The 18,417-nt window shown below is 47.5% G+C and overlaps 1 protein-coding gene across 1 annotated transcript; it reads right to left on the bottom strand.

Annotated features, from left to right (window-relative positions):
- Positions 1-862: 862 nt before the first annotated feature.
- C1QL2 (complement C1q like 2) lies at positions 863-2,841 on the bottom strand. Its single transcript, XM_049773157.1, has 2 exons — positions 1,923-2,841; positions 863-1,307 (listed from the first exon to the last, which is right to left on the bottom strand). Exons 1-2 carry the CDS (start codon positions 2,604-2,606, stop codon positions 1,128-1,130), a joined length of 864 nt encoding a protein of 287 aa, XP_049629114.1. The 5' UTR covers positions 2,607-2,841; the 3' UTR covers positions 863-1,127.
- Between the last annotated feature and the right edge of the window lie 15,576 nt (positions 2,842-18,417).

An 18,417-nucleotide genomic window follows, 5' to 3' on the forward strand; every position in this document is an offset into this window, starting at 1 on the left:
CATGGGGTTTAAGAGCAGACATCCCAGAAATGGGTTTACCTCCCCCAAAAAGAAACAGTCAGTTTCACTCCACAACTCTGGGAGCATTTGTTGCTCTGGGTGAGTCACAGAACTGCCTTGGGTCCCCAGCCCTTGGGGGAGAGGTGGCCTTTCTAGAACTGGACAAGTGCAGTGTTCCGTGGGTCTGAGCAGGAATGTCGACATTTCTTTCCACTGATTAAAGTGCCTCATTCATGGCTCCTCTACCTTCCTGTCCTTCCCGGCAACTCCTACTCTTGGACTTTTCCCCACAGGGGAAAGTTAAGAGGCTGGAAATCTGCTCAGTCCTCTTCCTACCTCTAGCTGGATTCTTTTAGTTCTGTCCTGATCCCAGGGGAAAGTCCCCAACTCCTCTCACACACAAAACATGGGGTGTTGCTATCCTACCTTCAATCTTAGTATCCATTCCCAAGGATCAGACACAAGGCAGGGGCTGGCAAGCAAGCAGGTCATCATGGGGGGCAGTTCTAGAGGCGGTCAGGAGCCCTGCTTATAGAGACATCTGAGCCCATAGTCTAGAAACATAATTTAATGCATCTCAACGGATCTGAGTGGAACGCAGTGGGGAGGCAAATGTTTTCTTCGCTGGGATTCTGATGTGGGTGGGGTGGCAGCTGAGACAAATTTTCACAGGTAATTCAGGTCACCAGAAGGATACCCCCGGATGGGCAAGCTGCCCACCTCACTAAAGAAGCCCCCTGTCCCCGACACTCAGAGGAGAGGGACGGGAAGGAGGCAGATATCCTATCCCGCCTGCCTTTTTTCGGTCTGAGCAGTTTTGCAAAGTCTGCATAGAGGCTGTGGAAGACTCTGGCCGCCAGGGTTCAGCTTCATGCTCCTGGAGTCCCCTCTCTCACCCTCCTACCCCTAGTTGGGGACAGCGACCAGGAGCACAGCCCTGAGCATGGTGAGTAGCAGACACATTGAGGCCAGGGAGCAGAGTAAGGAGGACAGCAGGGATGTGTCTTTTTCCAACGAAGTTGTCAGGAAGTGGGGCGCAGGTGGAGCGACCCTTGCCAAAGACCAGCACACGCTCCCGGGTAGGTCTGGAACAGCCTGCAGCCACGCCTGCTCGCCTTGCTGAAGCCCTAGTCAGGGTACAGCAGGAAGCCCGAGAACGTGCTGTACTTGTTGTTATTGCCTCCGTGCGCCTTCCCACCATCCAGCTTCACATACACCTCGTCCCCGGAATCAAGGTGCAGCACCACGCTATTGCTGGCGTAGTCGTAGTTCTGGTCTGCGTCCTGCGCGATGGCGCTGGCCCGGACCTGGGAACAAGCCGTGAGAGCGGGGTGGACAGGGGTACCTCTGCTAGGGCCCTGCCCAGCCCCCACCTGGAGCGCCCTCTGGCCGGCCTTGGGCCGGCAGCTCCCCGACCCACGCTCCTTGCGCGCTCATTCTCCAACTTTCCATTCCGACCCCGCCCGTCCTTCCTCACTCTTGAGGAGCACCAGGGAAAAGAAGCAGTCAGGGGCTTCAGGGACTGGGACCAGCGGGGAAGTAAAGGCTCCTGGGGCCAGTCAAGAGTAAAGGAGACTGGAAAGCAAAAGGAGACGACCTGCGCGCATAGAAGGAGGGAAACCGAAAGAGGTTTCCTTTTTTTTTCCCCGAGGCGCCTAAGGGGCTGCAGACGCGCTCCCGGGTGCATTGGGGAATTGGAGAGTTCGGTTTGGGGGGGCGGAGGCCAGGGAGGGGGATATCTAGAGGCCCTGATGTCAACCCCCCAGCAGTACTTTCGGAGCGTGGCTAACGGGACGCGGTGGCGCGCTCCCTCGGGTGCTCACCTAACGCTCAGGAGCCAGAAGAAAGAGACAGGTTTCCCGGGCACCTGGGGGAGGAAGGGAGTGCGGGGGACTCTGGGGCAGTGGCGGGGAGACACTGACCTGCCCGTTCTTGCAGAGGTCCGCCCACATGCTGGTACCGTCGCCGCCGCGCATGAGGATGTGGTAGGTGAAAAAGTAGATGCCGCGCACCTGGCAACTGAACTTGCCGGTTGTGGGGTCGTAGTGGTTGCCCAGGTTGGTGACCACGTCGTCGAACTTGAGCACCTCGTAACCTTCGTGGGGGCTCTTTAGACCCACGTAGAAGGCGATCTTGGGGCCACTAAAGGCGGCGCTGAGCGCGCCGGTCACTTCGCCCTCCGAGTCGCCGCCGCCCCCGGTTCCGCCACCGACCACCCCGACACCGCCTGCAGTGCCCGCCGTCAGCTGCAACCCGGGTAGCCCAGGCCTCCCCGAGTCGCCCTTCTCCCCCGGGGGCCCCCTGGGTCCCGGCGGGCCCGGCTCTCCAGGGGGGCCTCGAGGTCCTGGCTTCCCAGGTCGCCCCGGATCGCCCTTGGGTCCCTGGATAAAAGGGGGCGGCGGGTTGGCGCTCAGGTCTTGCATGACTTCCAGGGCTGCCGTGCTGGGTCCGGGCGGCGGCGCCTTCGCCCCCGCGGGACCCCCGCTGGGCGCGGCGCTGTAGGGGTCACAGATCATGCGGCAGGTGCCCATCATTTCGTAGTGCGCGGCGCCGGGGGGCGCCGCCTGCAGCAGCAGCGGCAGGGCGATGAGCAAGCCGAGCGCCATGGCTAGGAGCACGCCGACGGCCGCCAGGCAGGCCCGCCGCCGCCGCTGCCACAGCCTGGAGGCGACCGCCACCAGCTCTTCCTTGCCGCCCGGGGAAGTAATGGTGGGGCGACGCGGGCTGCCCCGCAGCTCCCCGCACTCGGGGATCGGCTCCACGAGTCCAGGCCGGGCCCCCGACGTGGCGACCCTCTCTGTGTCCCCGCTGCCCCACGACTTCAGCGACTGGTACCCGAGCCGGAGCGCCTTTGCCCGCCGCGCCGGAGCTGCTCTGGAGAGGCGCTGAGCCCCGCGCGCATGGCGGGCCGGGGAGCGCACGGACCGAGCCCGGCTCCCCGCGCGGCTCCCAGGAGGCGGCGGCCCGGGAGTGCTGCTGCTGCTGCTGCTGCTGCTGCTGCTGCTGCTGCTGCTGCTGCTGCTGCTGCTGCTGCTGCTGCTGCTGCTGCTGCTGCGTGCGGTGGCGGCGGGCGTCTGGAGCCCAGTCGGCGGCGGTAGTCTCCAGCCCTGCTGGGAGAGACTCGGTGGGGCTCTCGGGGAGCTGGCAGAGTGCGTCCCGGCTGGGCGGCGCGCTTTGCTCTGCGCTCCCGCGCGGAGGGGGGGACCCAGCTACCCTGACGTAAGGAGTTCGGGGCTGAACGGCGGAGGCGGCGAGGCAACGCGAGCTGCCATCACTCGGGAGACGGAGACGGCGCCCTTGTGTCATCCATCAGCCTGCGGTGCTCCTCCTCCGAGGCAGGAGCATCCCAGGCGCGCGCGGGGCTCCCGAAGTGGCCAAGAGCTACAAGTGGGCATCGCGGGCGCAGCCCCAGGCCAGAGCGCCCCAGACACTTAACTTCCATAGCGAGCTTCCAATCACCCTCATAGGAACCCCTACGTGCACATTCACCAGACACCCCCTCTACCCTGCTCCCGGGGTATCCACATCTTGAGGTGAACAAAGTCCTTCGGGGGTCACCAGATCCTCTCCCTTCTCCAGCCCGCAAGCGGGACAACACTTCCCAGTCACCAAGTCCAGGAGAAACTCGGATCCAGGAGGTCTTGTAATCAAGGACTTTCTCAAAGAAAACGATCCCATCAGAGTGGAGTAAATGCTGCGTCCATTTCTCCACCTTACCTAGGGAATCCTGAACTCATTCTCACCCACGCATTGAGCCACTTTTGGGAAAGCCCTAATGCAAGAACCTGTTCCCTCAGCCTCTTTCTTCCTGCTAAGGGCTAGACCTAGTTTTGAGATCAAGCTCCTTCACAAATACAGGCACTAGCTGCTCGGTGCTCCCAGCTATTCTCAGTCTAAGTCCTGAATAAGCCCTGACCACAGGCTGAGAGGAGAATCCTCCCTCTGCAGTATTGTAAGTAAGGGGAGCATGAGGGGGGTGTGGGGGGCTGCCAGCTGGGAAACAGAGCCCTCTTCAGGCTGGACTCTGAGAGCTGGGGGGGGGGGGGGGGCAGGGCAGGTTAGCCTCCTCTGTGAGACCCAGACTTCCCCCAGGGCCAGCTCCTGTCCTGACCTTTCTTTCCCTGGAGCACACCCAAGGGCTGAGGGTGGTGTTGGCCAGGCATCAGCACTACTGCCACATCTCTGCCCTCCTGAGGTGACCGCTTTGATGGGAACATTCATTTCTCAGGTGTCCGGTTCATGTGGATTGGTTGAAAATCCATTTTGTTTTTCTGTGGTCACTCTGAGCCTGAGGACTTCTTTCCTTGTCCTGCTCCCCCCACAGCTCCGGCTTCTACTTTTTGGGTGTGTTTTCCCCTCTCTGGTTGGCTCACAGCACCTATCTATGGAAAGGAACAGAGGCCTGTATCTAGCCTGCCACAGCTTCACCAGAAGAAAAGAAAGGGATCTCCATCTTGGATGTTTGTATCACAGAGAGGCACTTTGCTCATTTACTCTTTGAAGCATGTCTGGGCCTTAGTGGTATGCTCCCATCATACAGATGCAAAGGCCCTAAAAATAGCAGGTGCTTATCCAATAACTCCAGCCATGGAAGAGAGGAACTGCTCCAAGAATTCTATATCCTACAGCCACCTCCACTGGTTTCTGAGGTCTGTGGGGTCTCTGTGCCCTTTTTATTCTGCAGCACCCACTCCATCCCCTTGACCACTACCCAGTGAGCCATAGAGAATGCATGGCCACAACAGCTGGACTCAGGTTCTAGCTCTGCAATTTCTGGACTACGTGACCTTGAGCAAACTGCATTAATTCTTTGAGTCTCTGTGTGTAGTAGATTAGGAAAGACAAAAGTACCTCCCCCAAACCTCAGTATCAGAGATTCTGATTCAATAATCTAATACAAAGGCCTGATGGCAAGAGCCAGCCCAGTAAAGGTTAGCTATTACTATTTTTATTTTTATGCCTGATATTTTTAAACAAGGTTATAAAGTTGTTTATGATTGAGTTTCAGTTCTACAATGTTTGATCACTATTTACCAGTGTCCACTTCCTTCTAACAATATCTTGGGTTTTCCTCCAGCCACCCAGTCTGCATTCATGGTAGACACATTTTTCTTTTTAAACACTGTTACTAAATGGTATTAATCATTGATATTCTGACATCTGCCTTCAGACTTAATGCCACAAAGATGAGACAAGTAAGCAGGAATAGAGTGAAAGAGGAGGTTGTGATTTTTCAGAAGAGAGGGAGCCATGCCAGAGATGTAGCTCAATGATATAGCACTTATCTTGCATATATGAAGTTCTGGGTTTGATCCCTACAGAGGAAGGAAGGAAGGACGGAAGGAAGGAAGGAAGAAAGGAAGGAAGGAAGGAAGGAAGGAAGGAAGGAAGGAAGGAAGGAAGGAAGGAAGGAAGGAAGGAAGGAAGGAAGGAGGGAGGGAGGGAGGGAGGGAAGGAAGGAGGAAGGAAGGAGAAAGGAAGGAGGGAAGGAAGGAGAAAGGAAGAAGGGAGGGAGGGAGGGAAGAAAGGAAGAAAGGAAGGGGAGGGAGGAAAGGAAGGAAGAAAAATTGGAAGGAGGGAAGGAGGGAGAGAGGGAAGAAAGGAAGGAGGGAAGGAAGGAAGATAGAAAGGATGGAAGGAAGTAAAAAAGGAGGGAGGGAGGAAAGGAAGGATGAAGAGAGGGAGGAGGAAAGGAAGGAAGGAGGGAAAGGAGGAAAGAGGGAAGGAAGGAGGGAAGGAAGGAGGGGAAAGGGAGTGAAGGAAAAAGGAAGAGAAGAAAGGAAAGAAGGGGGAAGAAAGGCAGTAGGGAAGGAGGGAAGGAAAGAGGGAGGGAGAAAAAAAGAAGGAAGAAGGGAGGAAAAGAGTGAGGAAGGGAAAGATGGAGGGAGAAAGGGAGGAAGGAAGGAGAGAGAGGGAAAGAGGAAGGGAAAAGAAGAGGGAGGGCAAAACAAAAGAGGGAGGGAGAGAGGAAGGGAGAAAGGAGAGGAGAAAAAGAAGAAGGGAGGGAAGGAAAAGGAAGAAAAGACAGAGGAAAGGAAAAATGGTAGGAAGGAGGGAAGGAAGGAAAGAGAAAGGGAAGAAAGGAATGAAACAGGGAGGGAGGGAGAGAGGATGGGAGGAAAGAGTAAGGAGAGAGAGGGAGGGACAGATGGAGGGAGGAAAAGAAGAGGAAGGAAGGAGAGAAGGAAGGAAGGTTGGAAGGAAGGAAGGAAGGAAAAAAGGAAGGAAGGAAGGAAGGAAACAAGGAAGGAAGGAAACAAAAGGAAGGAAGGAAGGAAGGAAGGAAGGAAGGAAGGAAGGAAGGAAGGAAGGAAGGAAGGAAGGAAGGAAGGAAGGAAGGAAGGAAGGAAGGAAGGAAGGAAAAACCCACCATTCTATCAGACGGGAGACAGGAAGACTATCCATTCTCTGCTCAGTTCCCTAAGTCTGTCCAGAGGGTTTTAGTTACCAGTTTCATCTAGACAAATATTTTCCTGCAGATATTTGCTCATTTTTAATTTTCCAATCCTGTAGCCAAGTAGTACGAGGGTTAAGGTGCTTGCTTTGCAAGTGGTTAATCTTCCTTAGATTCTCAACACTAAAAAGGGTTCCACAAGCACTACAAGAGTGTGACACATAAAAATAAATAAATGAATAAAAAATAAATTATCCCTTAGCTCTTCAGGCCACTATCTCCAAAACCCCGAGTTTTCACCAGGGTCTGGGCAAGGAAAAAGCAAAGAAGGGTAGATACTTGAGGCTCAGACCTCAGAGAAGAGTCTTTCTTGGAGATCAAAATCATCAGGAGCACTTTGCAGGGTCTTCTATTCCCACCACCCACATCTCCATCCAACACCAAAGCACTCACAGTAGCTGCTAGACCAGGTGGAGAGTCTCAAGCCTTCAGCCCAGATGGGGATTCCTGAGTCCTTCCTTGCAGTCTCCCCACACACTGTCAGAGAGAGATTTTTACATCTAATTGAAGTTGCCCTTATAATCCAGCCTTCTTCCCTTCCACAAACATATATTAATGGCCTACTGTGTGCCACACAGTCACCTCCACTGTATTACTTCCATAGTCCTTGGGTCCATAACATGCAGTTTGACAATCACACAGCCTTGTCGGGGGATCTAATGGATTCTGCCATCCATGAGCCCTTTATTCATCAGACTCTTCAAATGGGCAAACTTCTCTCTGCATCTCTATCTGAGTTCATCTCTAATCATCCTTCAGGCTTCTGAAAAGTCTTGCCTCCTTGTCCAAAGCCTTCCATGACCCTTCCTAGCAGTGGAGACAGTCCCTGACACATATACTTAGCTCCTTAGCATGCACTGAAAGATGGATGCTCATGCATACACTGTCATTCACTTGTTCCACAAATATTTGTTGACACCTATTGTATGCCAGTCGTGTGCTGAGTTCACAGTGGAGAACAAGATAGGCTTAGTCCTTTCCACCCAGCTATATGTCCTTTAAGGCTTTCTAGAGTTCCTTTATTTATCTACATGTATCACTTAGGATGGCATCAAAACAAGCAAGGCTATTTTCTGGCATAGTTCTTTGCATTAGACTATGCCATCAAATTAGATTGCAAGCTCTTTTAAAAATAATATTTTATTTAATTAAAGAACTGTGATTTGCAAATTTATTGATGCATGAATCAATTAGTCTTCACCGAACCCAACCAGTATTAATTTTCTTCCACCAATTTTTCCAAACTCCAACATCCCCCAACCACATTCCTCAGTTCCTGTCACCTTGACAGGCACATTACAGAGTTCAATGGTTGCAGCTTAGATCTCCTGAAATACATGAACCCATCTCCTACCTCCTGAAGGGAAAGGTAATATGAGGTGATATCAGAAAAGCGGGCAAAAGGACACAATAATAGCACTTCATAATCCTTTTTTTTGTTTTGTTTTATTTTAGTTTTTGGTTTTTGGATTTTGGGGTCACACCCAGTAGCACTCAGGAGTTACTCCTGGCTCTACTCTCAGAAATTGCTCCTAGAAGGTTCGGGGGACCATATGGAATGGTGGGATTTGAACCACTGACTTTCTGCATGCAAGGCAAATGCCTTACCTTCATGCTATCTCTCCGGCCCCACAATCCTTCTTTTAAAAGTATGGATTGACCATGGTATTTAAATAAAATAATAGTTTTTTTTAAGTGTGGCGTGAATAATGGAGAAGTAGTAAAGGTAGGCGCTTGCCTTGCATGTAGTTGACATTATGTGGTCCTCCAAGCATTATCAGGACTGGTCTCTGAAGTCAGGGCCAGGAGTAAACCATAAACACTGTCATATGTGGAAAACCAAAAGAAAAATTAAATTGATAAAATTAATTTATTAAAAAGTGTGAATCATATCCTGGGTTTAATTGAGAGACTCTAAAGTAATTAAAGTATGGAAATGCAGGGTTTTTTTTTTTTTTTTGGTCGGGGGGAGATAACCCTGGCTGCTATGTGGTGAGCAGACTAGGGAGAGAAACTAGAAGTGAGAAAAATCAGAGAATAGATTAAAACTAAATAATTCAAGCACAAGGCAATGATGTCTTCATCTGGCTTAGTAAAAGAGAAGGAAATAGATTTCAGTAGGATTTTGAAGAAGAGTCCATGGATCTGGTTAATAGATTAGATGTGGGCATTAAGTGAGAAGGAAGAGGGTAGAGGAGAGTGCTTGAGAACTCTCAGATATGGCCCAAGAATGAGAAAAAGACATCAGGATAAAGATAAAAGAATGAAGTGAGGCCCAGAGAGATAGCACAGCGGCGTTTGCCTTGCAAGCAGCCAATCCAGGACCAAAGGTGGTTGGTTCGAATCCCGGTGTCCCATATGGTCCCCCGTGCCTGCCAGGAGCTATTTCTGAGCAGACAGCCAGGAATAACCCCTGAGCATCACTGGGTGTGGCCCAAAAACAAACAAACAAACAAAAAAAGAATGAAGTGTAAGAGAAATCAGGAGTAACATTTAATATGTGACTTAAACACAGGTGCTGCAACAGGAAAGGGGAGCCATTAGGGAAAGACTAAATTAGATGGGATGTAGATGGGAGTAAAATGGGAAAGAGAAGGAATGAAGAGTAGTCACTGGGAAATGTTAAGCCTGAGATTCCAGTGAATAGAGACATCTTGTGGGGCAGAAATTTATGTATCTATACACCATACAGTTCTCAGGAGGGACATAATGCCTGAAGTCTTGGGATTGAAGAGTGATGAGAAGATGAACCCCCTCACTCAATGAGAAGTTGGGTGGTGGAGAAAAAAAACTAACAAAGGTTGGAAACAACAAGCAAAATAAGGAGAAAACATAGAGAATGGTGTACAAAAGCAAAAATATGATTAGTTATTTATTTATCTGCTAAGAGGTAAAGTAAGATGAAGACATATTGGTGGCCCCAGGAAGGGTGGGATTGAAGTCTCAGAGAACTGTGGTCTTTAAAATGTTGTGTACTTACAAAACTCTGTTCTTCACCAGTGAAGGGATGGGTACTAGGACACTAAAACACTGAAAATCAATTATGAACAACTAAATAATTTTGTATTTTATGGTTATTCAGTTAGATAAAAAATAAAACTCTGCCCTTCTCTTGGATATTCAAACTATATTTCTCAGACTCCCTTACAGAATGGTAAAGATATTAAATTGAATTCTAGCTGACAAAATATGAACAGAAGAAATACAAAGCATCCTGTAGCCTTTATACAAACTGTCCCAAGCAGTCTTCCAGGTTCTTTTATCTGGTAGTAAGATCCCCAATACATTGAGGTAGGGCCTAAAAGATGGCCAGAGCCTCTTGATGAAAAATGTTTGGTCTCTGAGTGCCTCGTGGAGCAGAACTCTCTCTCCTTTCCAACGCATGCCAACACACATAGAACCATGGTCTAAAGAAAAAAAACATTATTTGGATCATGCTATTCTACTGCAACTAGAAATTGGCATGATTAGTTGTTAGAACAGTTGATTGTTTTATGTATAGTACTAGGTATAAAAGTTAGTCTACTATAGATTAAGGGGTAGATGCTGGATCCAGAGAGATTGCTCAATGAACAAAGGCCATGTAAAGCTCGCACTACATGCAGGAGGTCTAGGCTTAATCCTTAGCACCGCCTGGTCCCCTGAACACCACCAGGAGTGAAACCTGATCACAGAACAAGAAGTAGCCCCTGAACACCACTGGCATTGCCCTCACCCAAAAAAGAAAAAAAGACAAATGTAAGTCGAGGCAATGGGAAGAGTATATGCAGACTACCTTGAAAAGAGTGAGAAAAAAATGGACAAGGGGCATATCAGCCACATTCTACTGAAGGAGATGAGGTTAAGGGATGGGTGTTTATTTGATTAAAACAAGAAAAAAAGGAAAGTAAAAGAAAAGAAAAGAAGGTATCAAGAGAGAAGTGGGATTATCTGCCTAATGACTAAATTCTGACTCATAACAGAAATTCAGTACAAGTCCTGTCTTTGGTCACAACAACAATAATAGCTATTTTATTGCTCATTAGCTATGTGCTAGGCCCTATGCCAGCCATTTGATCCTTCACTACATTGAAGAAATCTCAGGGGCATATGATAAAGCACTGAACACATGCATTCACAGTCTTATCAGAGGCTAGGCCACTGTGACCTGGGGCTCTTTTCCATTTCCAGTTCAGCTTCCTGTGATGCTCACAGTTTACAGCCATAAGAACACCTTGGCCTTAGCCCCTGAAGATGTTCTGATATCTGAGTATAGTAGTCAATGAGAAAACACCTGCCAGGTCCATTAACCCAAAAGAAGTAGCAACACATTTGAGTGAAGAAGGTCAGCCAGCCCCTGAACAGCTTTTCACTGACTGTGGCCAGAGCCCTAATTATCTCACCTTGAAAAGTGGGCCTGGTTTAGTCTACACAGAGCTGTGTCTATGGTTGTCCATGTTCTGCTTTCTCCAAGCTCTATTTCCTGCCATGCCCTCCTCTACTAAAAACTAAGGAACCCAGGTGATTGAACCCCAGCATTTTAAGTGGCTCCTCCCAATTTGGTAAGTCTTGGTCATTTAGTGTGCCAGTCGTTCAAGCCATACAGCTCACCCTTTTTCCCTCTGTCTTCTTCTGATGGGTTGCTTAATTTCTTGTCCACCTGGAAGGGCTGAAGTGCAGGTTTTGCATGCAGGAGCCCCAGTTAACTCACCAAGCAACATCTGGAGAAAACTCCAAGGCTCACAACAGAGTAGCCCCTAAGCACCACTGGGATTGACCCTAAAATAAACAACAACATTTACCACCCATCCATAAAGTAAATATTTATTGAGAACCTACTCTGTACAAGAGATGGGCATCCAGAAAAAATCCTGCTTGCTGACTGAGTAAGCAAACACACACACAAACACACACACACACACACACTTTCTTACCTCTCTTCTTACTTTCCCACCAGCACAGACTGTGCTTTACCTGAGTTGTGAGGCTGAGTCATTGGGCATATGTCTGTAGGATACAGCATAATGGGACAGGAAAGCTTGATCTGGAGGAGTCTCTGTACCTGGGCAGCACAGCAAGCCCCACAGGATGGGTATGTTCTCTAATTTTTTCTTCTCAGCCTTGTGTTTACTTTAGCATATTATGTTAAGAAAATACAAGGTTCTCAGTTCTAAAAACTCACCTATTAATTGCTGAGGGAGGCAGTTCTTTGAATCAAAAGGTCCTTGGAGACCACGTGAATTTCCTCTAGAGAAAGACTCAGCTTTTTGTGGGTAAGTTTGTAGGACTAGTCCTGAATACAACCCTCCTCCCACCGTGCACACAAAAAAATGGGAAGTTGGGCACTAAATACATAATCTGAGAACACACATAAGGCAGAGAAACCAAAGCTCCAGAGTTCCCAGGCTCCTGGGACCACAGTAATTTCTCTACTCTTGGAGAACAGGATTGTCTTCAAGTATCATTACCTTTGTCCTGGGAAATCATTTTATTTCTCTAAGACTAAAAATCCATTTAATAGGATAAGGAAAGAAAGGGGTTGACAAATGACAGTGAATCCAGTTAAAATTCCATTGAGGCAGTGCAAAATTACCCCATGGTCCTATAATACTAATCCCACTGGTGCTTGCTACCATACAGGCCTGTCACTGTCCATGGTGCTAATAGCTGTGGCTGCCGAACTTCCCTTGGCAGGAAGAGATTGGGTTTCAGAAATCCAAGAATTAGTGCAAGCTGCCAGGCTTGAATGAGATACTTTAGCTGTTTGGAAGCAATGAGAAGTCAACACAGACCTTCTTTCTCCCAGTTTCACCCCTTCACAAAAGACCTGCTTCTTCACTCACCACCAATTCTAACACACACTTCCTACATAACGTGGCTGTCATGTAGCTACTGATAACCCTTTCCAGCAGCCAGTCCTCATTGGTAGCAGGAGAAAAAGAAATCAAACATCAGGCTATAAATGCCCTTGAACAATGGGTTCTGGTGTTGAGTTTCTTCTGAATCTCAGCCATATTTGTTTTCTAGCATTGTGGAGGAGCTCATGACCCTGGCTGATTTGTGTAGAAAGAGCAACAGCTCTGAGACTATGGCTGCCACCTGTGATTAGTGATCATCAGGATCCAGAAAAGACACCCCTCAGCACTTATCACCGAAAAAAAGACTGGTACACCTTATCTTAGGGACAAAGTGGGAATTCCTAAAATGTTTTTCATGAATTCATGCTTGAGGGTAGGACTGGGTGGGTAATCCTAAATAAAATTGGTTTGAAAACTCAAGAACAAAAAAAAATGCATGTGCGCCATGTTTAGATACTGCACACTTTCCCAAAATGACCACACAATGGTCATTGTGCTATTTAACCTTGTCACATTTGGCCAGATTTTATGTACTAGGTAGGCATTGGATTTCAATCACAGGTCCGTGGACAAATATCAGTCCACAGAAATTTCATGCCATTCTATGAAAAAGTTATTGCTGCCCTAATTCATAGTAAGCCTGAATCACATACAATTCTATTATAAACTTACGTTATTGTTATAAATTGTCCTTCACTTTGGACTTAGCAGTCTGAAAAGGTAATTTATTTTATTTTTACTGGTCCACATATGTAAAAACATTTAAAAAAAACTGTACTGCAAAAATAGCTCTATGGGCTAAAGCCCATACTTCTCATGTTGAGGCCTGGTTTTGATCTCTGGTACTGCATTCTCCCCAAAGCACCATTGGGAGTACTTGAGTGTTGTAACAAGGGTTGCGATCCACCCTCCCACCCCCACATATTTTTCAAGTAGTTGAAAACTACTGAGATAGAGCAAAGATTTAGAACATTCTGCCTAGAGAGATGCTGCCTTTGGGTATTGCACTGAGCAGTACTGCATTGAGAATGTTCCTTATTCTGTTTGAGATTTTTTTGTGCCATGGTCTTTTCTATGAAATTGGTTAACACTGTGGTAGCACCTACTCAAATGGTATTATCCAAGGCAACTGAGTCTGCTCTTGAGGAGCTCTCAGAACAGTGTCTGGCATGTATAAAGCCCTAGAAAATCATCACCTAACTTTATTAGTATGGGGACACTGACTCTTCTGTTGCAGAATTCTAGAGCAAGAAAGAATTTTCTGGAAGCTTATACTCAAATACAGAGAAGAATAATTTATGCTATAAGGATATATAAAATCTCCAGATCCTAGTCTCAATAGAGGAACCAGAATTATCTGGGCTCTACTTCTTTCTCTCTAGTGAGAACAGAATTGAAATTATAGTTCCAGACTAGGGGATTCATGACCCCATCAGAGTCAAATCAATCTTGAAGTATTTACCCCTAAAAATAGACCCTGCCCCATCTGCCCAACTTCAGTCTCAAGCTCTCTACACTGCTTCTCACTGAGATTCAGTCAACTTTTCTGCTCCCAAACCCCAAAACATGTTGCCTAGTCCCTAAACTGCATGATAAAGCCCTTTCACTTCAGCATGAATACCTGAAAGCCAGGACAGTAAGTCCTTCCTTACCTTGTCTTGCCTTGCCTTTCACACAGCAGATCTACCTTCACTCCCCAATTTCACATAAGGTTCCCTAAGGATCACCAATAGTGATTCTTAGAGAAGAGCCAGAACACCACAATAACTCCTGAGTACCACTGAGCATGGCCTTCCAAAAAGATGTAGGATTTGCTAGATGATAACAACTGTTCTAGGCCACTAAGGGTTGGGTAGCAGGGAGCTATATAGCCTCAATCAGAAGTAGGAGGAAAGAGAAGACTGTATGGTCTCACCTGAACTGGGTGCACAGTCCAGTTTCTTACTTCTAAGTTACCCCGTCAGTGACCAGAACCTCCTGTTTTGTCTCTTTGGTGTAAGAGTCACACTTCACGGTGAGGCCCTGTGTCCAGAAAGGGCTCACAAATTCTACAAGTTCCCTCTGTCCTGCTTCATTACAGAAATAGGCAAACATCAAGATCATACCCTTGAAGATTTATCATTGGTGGTCTAATTTGGGGGCTAGTAGGGGATGTGAAGTTGCAGAGATAGTCTTCCCTTTTCCCTTCCCTTCTTTATTCAGTGCTGGTCTCCTCCTTTTCTGGCCCCCAGGAGCAAAGCTATTCTGCATGCAGGAAAAAGAGTCAAGTGGCTGAGTTGGTGCATGCTGACACAAACAGAAGAAACTGTGGAAATCTAAGAGTGGCCTGGCCTCTGTCTCTGGGAGAACCAACAACAATAGAGTGAGCCTCACATTAGTGGTGTGAGGAGGGATTCAACTTCATTCAGGAATCCTTGCATATAACTAACCCTCCTTCTCAGACCCCTGGCTCCTGTTTCCCACCCAAGAACCAACCAGCATGAGAGAGGGAGATGAGTCTTCTGGGTACCTGGGCTTTGATGGTGTCCATAAACTGTGTCCTCATCAGTCATGCAGATCAGCAGATGCCTCTGCAGGGTAAAGTTGGTTCTCTTTTAGGGATCATTCAAGGAACTGTGAACTTGGAGGGCAAGAAATATGTCTCTCCTGTTTGGGCTTTCTCACTACAATTTACTATTTTATTCCATACAGGGATAAATGGGGAACCATGGGTAGCATTAGCAACACATGCTACTTGGTCACCAAGAAGAAGCAGGTGTATTCGTGATGTGATATTATAATTATATCTGTCTGCAGTCAGGTAATATGGGGTGGTCTGCACCAGGTTAGTGGATGAAAATCATGAAAGCATATGTGATCACTAAGATTTATACTAGAAAATACTTTGATTATTGTTTTTTAATCACTTCTTGGTCACTAGAGAGACATTACAAAGAATATGGCAATTGCCTTGCATCCAGTTGACATGTTTGATCCTTGACACTTCAGATCCCATAAGCATTCACTGAGTGGCCCCTAAAGCAGAGCTGTCAAATACTGCCAGGAGTGGCTCAATAACCAAAAAACAATTTAAGGTGCCAGAACAATATTGCAGCAGGTAGAGCATTTGCCTTTCACATGACCAATTCAGGTTTAATCTTTAGCTCCCAGATAGTCCCTTGAGCCCACCAGAAATGATTTTCTAGTGAAGACCCTGGCCTTTCCCTGGTTCACAGATAGATGTGGCTTATAAACAAAACATTCTAAGTAATTTGGGTAGGTAATCTTATCCATTATATTTGATGCCTATGAATCTGTCAGAGTAGTAGTCCATAGCTCTACCAGGCTGCAAAAAAAGGGGCTTTAGCATCCTAAAATGTTTAGGAGCATGTGCTTTGGAGTCAGAAATTTATGATCCTGTCCTGCACCAGGCAGTGTTCCTTTGGACATGTAATTAGCATCTCTGTACCTCTATTGCCTGAACTATAAAATTGGAGAAAATAATAGTGCTAAATACAGATGTTATTTCAAGGGTTACATGGGCTGGGAAAGCCTCATCACTTTACTTGTTATGAGTAAATGCCAGAGAGAAAACATGCTCTATCATACATTTCAGTCTACTACCCCCCCTATCCCTTATGCACAGGGACTTTTCTAGCCCATCTGGGCCAGCAAAACATAACTTTGAGGAGATATGTATTTAGGAATTTGTTTCAAGTTACTGTCATTTATTATTGTTCTGATATCTCTCAGGCAAGTTGGAGACACACACCCCTAGCTCAAATTGTGGTCAAGTAGAAACCTGCACAGGTAGAAACCAAAGCTCTGTTCTCTTGATTTTTCAAGATTTGATGAGACCTACCCCAAGGACCAAGGTCCTCTCCTTTATGTAGTTAACTGATTACAGACATGACTTCATAGCAACACCTCTATTTATGTTTTAATAACTCAGGACCATAACCTAGGCAAGTGAACATTAAATTAATCTCCATTCACCCAAGGAAAGGAGAGGTAGATCCTGGAGTATGTTTTGTGGTAGAATGGGTGTGGTAAAGAGGTAGTATGTGGGGGGCAGGAGAGATAGCATGGAGGTATGTCTTGTATGCAGAAGGTCAGTGGTTCAAATCCCAGCATCCCATATGGTCCCCCAAGCCTGCCAGGAGCGATTTCTGAGTGTAGAGCCAGGAGTAACCCCTGAGTGCTTCCGGGTGTGACCCAAAAACCAAAAAAAGGAGGTGGTAAGTGTAGATATTTGTCATTAATTTTTATCATTAATTTTTGTCATTAATTCACCAGAGCCTGTCATGCTGCCCCTATAGTATACACATGGTGACAAGGGTCACCACTTTCCGTGGGTCAAAGGCAATGAATAATCCATAAGACATGGATGGATTATGTCCCATGGAGAATCTGTGGATCCAGATAAACTTATATTATCGACACATTATTTTCAGGACACACCTTTGAACCAGGTCTTTTCTCCAGGGAATAGTAGGATGATCAAGGCATGGACTTGAAAGTCTTCCACTTGCAGTATGTGACTGACTTGTTTATAGTCATGAACCTCTTAGAGGTGCACAACCCGGGGCAGATATCACCCTGAGAGACGGGCCCTCTTTAGGAGAGACTTGGTATAGCCATCTCTGAAGCAGAGTCCAGCTATAAATGCAGGTAGACTTTATGCTATCAGAGTCCCTTAGGGGGGACTTTGTGATGGAGCCATTTGTGCTCTGCATTACTGACCTCTCTGCTGAGACAGCTTCTCTTCCCAGCATAGAAGGGAAACCGAGTCTGAATCTGTTCCTCTGGGATCTGCAGCCTTCACTGACTCTCTGCATAAGAGAAGTGTCTCAGGACATTCAGGCTTCAGAACCAGGAGGAGATATGGTGCCCCACACACACACCCCACCTCACCCACCACAATCCCTCTACACCAGGGCTAGAGTCATTTGCTGCGTGACTTTCAAACTTGAGGGAGATCTGCAGGTGTGTGGCCCTTTGGTTCTCCTGGAAAGCACGCCCCCTGGTGACGGGAAGTGGTTACTGCTGTCAGATTCCTTTCTTGGGCTCCAGGTTAGAAATCTGAAGAGGGAGGGTTTGGATCTAGCTGGGAAGCCCAGGGAAAGAACCTCTGAAGAGATCTAGACTACCCAAGTTTGCTAAGTAGGTAAAGGTAGAAATAAGAGAAAAAGTACACTCTATTAAAAGAAATAGTAAAGTTTATCATGAATGCTGAAAGTGAGGTTAAATCTTTGCCAAGTCCTTAATCAATATGGATCTTTATTCATTTGGGAACTGAGTGTCAGATCCTGTTAAGGCAGTGAAATATTTTTTTTCCTTTCAGTTTCCCATTTTTGTGCCTCCTAAAGAAATCTTTAGGCAGAGAATCCGGTCACAGAAAGGCTCATGGTCCAGAAAGGAAAGGGTCTAAGAACCTCTGACCAATTAAGCACAGACCCATTCCCTCCAATGAGGAACAAATAAAAGACGCTTCCCAACCAGACAGGGAGCAGAGCTGAAATCCCACCTTCCTGCAGAGTCTTAATAAAGTCTAAAGGGACATCTGGGAGCAGAGCAGATGGATGCCAGGCATATGCACAGCCCCTTAGAAACCCCCACCCAACCAATCCTTTACTTTCTAAAGACCCTGAAGCTCACAAAGGTAGGCAGTACTGTGGCTTTTGAACCCCACATCCTTTGTGTAGCCTACACACCTTTGCTGTTGCCTTCTTTGGGCATTCAGAAACAAGTGTGTAGTTGTCACTTCACAACCCCCCTGGCAGATGAAGAAAATTACCTCTTTGGCTCAGATTGGTAAAATCATCCCTTCTGACACCTGATAAGATGGGGCCTAGAGGTGAGTCTCAACACTCACCAGCAGGGGGACCTAAAGAGGAGACCTGGGATCCTCCTGTTCCGCCTCTGGACAGCAAGAGTGAAGAGCACTGCCTTCCTGGCCCACATCACACTGGGCGCCCTGCCATCTTCCAGGGCCTGTTGTCTGTGTGAAGATACAGGAAGAAGGACTGGCCACCAGAGACTCTTCCTCACTCTGTTCCTTAGCCCAGGAAGCCAGAGAGCCCAAATCAGGGGTCGGGGGAGTGAGTTGTACATCATGGCAGAGAGGGGAGGGGAGGAGGTTGAAGA

The sequence above is a fragment of the Suncus etruscus genome, chromosome 5 (genome assembly GCF_024139225.1).
Source record: "Suncus etruscus isolate mSunEtr1 chromosome 5, mSunEtr1.pri.cur, whole genome shotgun sequence".
Taxonomy (NCBI): domain Eukaryota; kingdom Metazoa; phylum Chordata; class Mammalia; order Eulipotyphla; family Soricidae; genus Suncus; species Suncus etruscus.

What these genes read in the sequence shown, in the direction of transcription:
- C1QL2 (XM_049773157.1), bottom strand. Translation starts at nt 2,606, where the DNA reads ATGGCGCTCGGCTTGCTCATCGCCCTGCCGCTGCTGCTGCAGGCGGCG. An exon ending in ACCTCTGCAAGAACGGGCAG is followed by an intron (nt 1,308 to 1,922) that starts GTCAGTGTCTCC and finishes GCTTGTTCCCAG; the next exon opens with GTCCGGGCCAGCGCCATCGC.